Source organism: Pelobates fuscus, chromosome 10 (genome assembly GCF_036172605.1).
Source record: "Pelobates fuscus isolate aPelFus1 chromosome 10, aPelFus1.pri, whole genome shotgun sequence".
NCBI classification, from domain to species: Eukaryota; Metazoa; Chordata; class Amphibia; order Anura; family Pelobatidae; genus Pelobates; species Pelobates fuscus.
Genome location: NC_086326.1, coordinates 142,346,372 through 142,353,072, shown reverse-complemented (window position 1 = coordinate 142,353,072; position 6,701 = coordinate 142,346,372). Strand labels below are relative to the sequence as shown.

General features: G+C 38.2%; 1 protein-coding gene across 1 annotated transcript; it reads right to left on the bottom strand.

Annotated features, from left to right (window-relative positions):
• Nucleotides 1-261: 261 nt before the first annotated feature.
• LOC134574564 (zinc finger protein 436-like) lies at nucleotides 262-6,464 on the bottom strand. The gene is made up of 5 exons (XM_063433688.1): nucleotides 6,441-6,464; nucleotides 3,532-3,651; nucleotides 2,185-2,373; nucleotides 1,983-2,103; nucleotides 262-1,858 (listed from the first exon to the last, which is right to left on the bottom strand). The coding sequence occupies exons 2-5, from the start codon at nucleotides 3,607-3,609 to the stop codon at nucleotides 495-497; spliced, it is 1,752 nt and encodes a 583-aa protein (XP_063289758.1). The 5' UTR covers nucleotides 3,610-3,651; nucleotides 6,441-6,464; the 3' UTR covers nucleotides 262-494.
• Between the last annotated feature and the right edge of the window lie 237 nt (nucleotides 6,465-6,701).

The following is a 6,701-nucleotide window of genomic DNA, read 5'->3' as shown; positions in this document are numbered from 1 at the left end:
CAGCCTCAAGCTACGGTACATCGGAATTGCTCGCATATATTACCGTGTCATCTGCGTACATGTGTACATTTGAGGATTTGCAGAAATTAGGCAGATCATTTATAAATAATGAAAATAGTAGGGGGCCGAGAATGGAACCTTGGGGAACACCACACGTGACTGGGAGAGGGAGGGAGTCGCTGTCAGAAATGAATGCTGGAGTGCAGAGACAAAAAAAACTATACAAATCTAATTTATTGAATATGTAACAAGACTCTGGTAACAAATAATTGGTACATGCAAATGGGTTCTAATCTATAATAGGCCTTAATATCTAATATTAGAAAAAAGACCTGCAAAGCTTTCTCAACATTTAGGACAAAAAAATGGCTTTAATCATCTGTGAACTCTATTATGTCTGCTAAGAGATGAGCGCCGGGTAAAACCTTTCCCACATTCAGAGCATGACAATGTTTTTTCTCCTAAGTGAGTCCTTTTATGTGAAACAAGACTTGTTAACCAGGTAAAAATTTTCCCGCATTCAAGACACCTATATGTTTCTCTCCTGTGTGAACTCTGTGGTGCCTATTAAGACCATGCTTTAAGTTAAACCGTTTCCCACACTCTGAGCATGAAAATGGTTTTTCTCCTGAGTGAATCCTTTTATGTGATGCAAGATTTGAGGCCTGGGTAAAATCTTTCCCGCATTCAAGACACCTATATGGTTTCTCTCCTGTGTGAACTCTTTGGTGCCTATTAAGATCATGCTTTAAGTTAAACCGTTTCCCACACTCTGAGCATGAAAATGTTTTTTCTCCAGAGTGAATCCTTTTATGTGATGCAAGATATGTGGTCCGGGTAAAATCTTTCCCGCATTCAAGGCACCTATATGGTTTCTCTCCTGTGTGAACTCTGTTGTGTCTAATAAGAGCATGCTTTAAGTTAAACCGCTTCCCACATTCAGAGCATTTATATAGCTTTTCTCCTCTGTGAACCTTCTGATGTCGAAAAAGATACATCTTTTTGTTAAAACACTTTGAACATTCAGTACATTTGTAAGGTGTTTCCCTATTATGAACCATTTTATGTGACGCAAGCTCTGCAGCCTGGGTAAAACTTTTCCCACATTCAGAGCACATATATGGTGTCTGTTCATTCCAATCCATTTCCTGCTTGACAAGATTGGACACCTGAATAAAATCTGACCCAGATTGAGAAGATGAAATCTGATTTTCTCCTGTAGGATTCATCTCATGTATAACAAGGTCTGGCGTGGATAATAGGGATTTACCTGTATGAGTTGGCTGATGTTTAACATCCTGCGTGTCACTACTGAAGCCTTGTGGACAATCAGAAATCGGGAATATTTCCTCTATGTTGTCTTTGCTCTGAGTAGCATTACCATCAATATGATGTGGTGTATTTAATTCAATACAAGGCTTGATAGAATGTATGTTTGAACAAGTTCTATTATCTTCATTATCTGCAAGAGTAGAATTGTGACTGGATTTATAAATGTCGACTCCTGGGCGATTCCCTTCTTCATCCGAGGCTGATTCCTCCTTAATAAGAATAGATGAATATTCTGTCTGTGTATTATCTGTGCATGCATGGATGTCAAACCCTGTGAGATTTCCTTCTCCATGTAATGCCGATTCCTTCTTAATATCAGTAGATGGACATTCCATGTTTCTGTGATTTTCCTCTATACGGGGTGGAGACTCTTCCCAGATGTACGGAATATTTTTCATATGTAATTTCCTCACTTTGCTAGTTTGCAGATAGTTTGCTCCATTGCTGGGTTTATTTGCACTTTCCTCATTGTTTCGGAAATCAGGCACACAATCTGGAGTGTGATATTCAGTTGGTGAAGGTTTATCTAATGGAGAAAATGTTTATTATTAGTAGACAATATATGGCAATAAGAGGTAAATTAAACATTACATTTCATATACATTTCTGTAAATCATCTCTGACATGCACAGTGTTTAGCCTTCTCTTACTTGAGCTTAGGGTCTGGTGATTCTCCATCATTACATCCTTGTAGAGATCCTTGTGTCCTTCTAGATACTCCCACTCTTCCATGGAGAAATAGACAGTGACATCCTCACACCTAATTGGAACCTGACACACACAATGATACAGTCAACATCCAGACACATCCCTTGGTTTTACTGTATAATGTCCCATTCCCAGCAGCCTCACCTCTCCAGTCAGCAGCTGGATGATCTGATTGGTCAGTTCCAGGATCTTCTTGTTATTCTTTCTCTCACGTATCAGTGAGGAACGTGGATTCACCTTGCTGGGGCTCTGGGTTCTATAGGATCCTTCGGTCACGTTGTGACTGCTGTTGTGATTAAAATACTCACAGACTTTTTTTGCAACCACCTGATCCTAAATAATAAGCATTTGTTAAATACAGATGTTTATTCCTGGGTCCATAGTGTTTATGTGCTGGCTGTGTATAATGTGTGTGGTAAGTTATGACTGTGTATGGCATGTTTGTAGAAGCAATGTGTTTTGCCTTCTCCTGCTTAGCTTTCTGTAGGGAGGGTGACTATGATCTCTGATTTTCCAATGGGGGTTAAACTCCCGGGTGATATAGCAGGGGTTCTCGATCCCTCATTGTCCAGTGGTTGTTAAATTTCCTGATGGTTCAGTAGAGAAGCAGGAGAAGACCATAGTAACAGTACGTTCTTATCCCAGTGCTCTGCTCTGAATTATTAGTGACTATTGAGAATGCGAGGGAGTGATTGGTCTTCACACTTAGAGATGTAGACCATACACTTCCTACCCTGGTCCTGACCCCACCCTAACAACTCTGCCATTGGTCATAAAATAAAGAAAGAATGCCCAGGACCTGGAACTATATGTCCTAGTTGTCAAGTATGATAGGAATTCCACAACTCTGTCTCCATATGAAATGTCATTAGGTTCCTGTGACATCAGGACCGAAAACAAAAAATATCTAGAATCCAAGAGCCATGGCAAAAATTTTGGAGGCAGAAATGTTTTATTTTCCTGGCTTTCATTTTGATGTGTAATATAACTAAACATACAATTGTTATTGGGCAACAGTCACCTACTCAATATTAGCACAACTTGATAGCTAACTAAAAGTCAGAGATAGACAGTACTGATTTTTCTTTATTTTCATATAATATGGTGGACAAATCCAGTATGCAGCTTAGCTAGCACTGGAGAACAACAGAATATAGCCCTGGTAGGCAGAAATTCACCAATGGAGTGAAGCCTTGCTAGTAGCAAAGCAGTTGAACTTTTAAGATATGTATAAATACACAGGAGTACTAGAAGAGAGGTTATAGATGTCTCTGGAGTGGAGGCACACACATGCAGCCAGCTCCGTTGCCGGTCATCAAAGTTATTTTCATCCATGAATCCTAGAACTCAGAATATACTCCTCTATACTATGGAGATAAATAATGTGCTGGGTTCCATTTCTGGGTTATCTTGAGGAACCTGTTGCCATAGATTTGATAATGTTGGTTTTCTAATATATCTTGGTTAGTGTAAAACCCCAGAATCTCTCACCTCTCCTGCAAGCAAACAGATGATTCCCAGGGTGAGATCCAAGATCGTCTCATCAATCTGAGTCCAGTCCATGTTCATCAGCACAGGGTAACTCCAATGTTCTGACAAAGGGTTCTGGTCCTTGTGGAAGAGATAGACATTATTGACGAAGAGATATATTCAGGTCTGCAAGAACTGTGTTTGAAGATTAAAATAGACATATGGAAATAATATCCATTTATGAAGACCCCACAGATACATTTAAGGTGTAGTCTAGGCACCATAACCACTACAGAGCGCTAGAGAGATTATGGTGTGATATGTGACATGATATGGACATTTTTTTACAATTTAAATAAACAATCCAAGCACCAACACCACTACAGTTTATTGTGGTGGTTGTGGTGTCACCAGTACCCTGGCCTTTTAGAACAGTTTGACTTTGTTATGTTCATAATAACCAAACTGGAAACATTCTCTAAGTTAGCTGCGCTTTCAGCTCGGCTACTCTGGCCTTCAATTTGAAATTCACCTTTAATTCTCACTTTAGTAATTAACCCTGATAGAGGTGAAGCTCAGACACACATACCTGTAACCATATGGGTACGCATTCACAGACAAAAACACACAGCCATACTCACACAGAAACACATACAGGTATGCATTGTGTGTAGGTACACACTCACTGTAATACTCTAAAACAGAGGGAAACATTAGGAGGAAGTGACGGACATGAACGGGGAGATAAACGTGTAAGACATAGTAAACATTACACTTTCCTTTATGATTCTCCCATTCTATGCAGCTCTGAGAGCAGTAACCACAACTCCATCCACACAATGATACAGCCCCCAGCCCTCCCTCTGGATCTGTAATCTGCTGATCTTAACTCTGTCACCATAACCGTGTATTGCAGTACCAGGGACTTTGCTGGCTCCAGGCTTTTTTTTTTATGCGTACACTTACCGGTATGTACCATTTACAGAGTGACAGCTCAGCAGTGATGGTGGTTCTCACAGTAACCAGTACTCACTACCTCCTTAGAGACAGCTTTGCTCCCAGAACAGGGAGTAAGGGGGCACTGGCAACCCCAATCTCATATTACTAAACCTCCATTCTATCCATAGCTGGACATACTATGGCAGAGAAATACTGAGTATTTCATACTACAACAAACACTGCAATCTCTGCACACTAACTGATACCGGAGAAACTGACGGAAGCCAAGCACAGAGAGATGGACACAGGTTTCTTCAGGAAGGAAGAGATTCTTTATTCGGTTCACCGATCGGGACTCAGAGGGACTAATGTCACCAAAATACAACAAGTTCTGAGCCCCGGACAATAGTGCAGGCTCCTTATATAGGCACCTAACTCCTCTCATATTAAGCTCCACCCGCACATTCTCTTGACCAATCAATACAAATAAGAATTAACTTCCTGCTTGACCGCATGGCCTGTCCAGCACAATGGAGGAGGGGAATACTACATCCTGTATTCTTGCACATGCTCCGTACACTACTGATCGTATCTTGCCTCGTGCAACCAACTGATCGATACGTCAGCATATGCACGTACACATGCCACGTGGTAATCTCGGCCTACTAACTTTATTTTTACCGAGATTCCACCACATAACCAGCACACACTGACAGAGAGATATTTATAATAAGCAGATATTTACAATAAAGAGCTATTTACAATAAGGAGCTATTTACAATAAAGAGATATTTACAATAAGGAGATATTTATAATAAAGAGATATTTACAATAAGGAGATATTTGCAATAAGGAGATATTTACAATAAGGAGATATTTACAATAAGGAGATATTTACAATAAAGAGATATTTACAATAAGGAGATATTTACAATAAGGAGATATTTACAATAAGGAGATATTTACAATAAGGAGATATTTATAATAAAGAGATATTTACAATAAGGAGATATTTGCAATAAGGAGATATTTACAATAAAGAGATATTTACAATAGGGAGATATTTACAATAAGGAGATATTTACAATAAGGAGATATTTACAATGAGGAGATATTTACAATAGGGAGATATTTACAATAAGGAGATATTTACAATAAGGAGATATTTACAATGAGGAGATATTTACAATAAGGAGATATTTACAATAAGGAGATATTTACAATAAGGAGATATTTATAATAAGGAGATATTTACAATAGGGAGATATTTACAATAAGGAGATATTTACAATAAGGAGATATTTACAATGAGGAGATATTTACAATAAGGAGATATTTACAATAAGGAGATATTTATAATAAGGAGATATTTACAATAAGGAGATATTTACAATAGGGAGATATTTACAATAAGGAGATATTTATAATAAGGAGATATTTACAATAAGGAGATATTTATAATAAGGAGATATTTACAATAAGGAGATATTTACAATAAGGAGATATTTACAATAGGGAGATATTTACAATAAGGAGATATTTATAATAAGGAGATATTTACAATAAGGAGATATTTATAATAAGGAGATATTTACAATAAGGAGATATTTATAATAAGGAGATATTTACAATAAGGAGATATTTATAATAAGGAGATATTTACAATAAGGAGATATTTACAATAAGGAGATATTTACAATAAAGAGATATTTACAATAGGGAGATATTTACAATAAGGAGATATTTACAATAAGGAGATATTTATAATAAGGAGATATTTACAATAAGGAGATATTTATCTCCTATCTGTTCCCACTGATTGACTGACAGTGAGTAAATCATGGCAGACTGAGATCTTATGACCCAATAAAGCACAGAGCTGGATATATTCCATCTAGACCCAGTGACGTCATGCAGTGATGACGTCAGAGCCATGTTATATTATTGTGTATTATACAAACACTGAGCTCTGACATCAAACACAAACTGACCTGGAACCAGACCGGAAGTGAAAACTAGCGTGGACCGAGTTTGAAAACACTGTAATTGCCAGCTGCCGACAGCTTCCTGTTTACGTCACACGGAGGTGCAAAGCCTGTCGGGAGTTGTAGTTTCCGTTTGTTCGTTGTGTTCTAGACCGGAAACGGAAGCAGCGTGTTGCTGGGAGATGGAGTGTAACTGTCAATAAAGCTGGTTACAGCTCATATCATGTATGGAGGGCAATGCTCTCTGTCAGTAGCAGGAAAATCCCA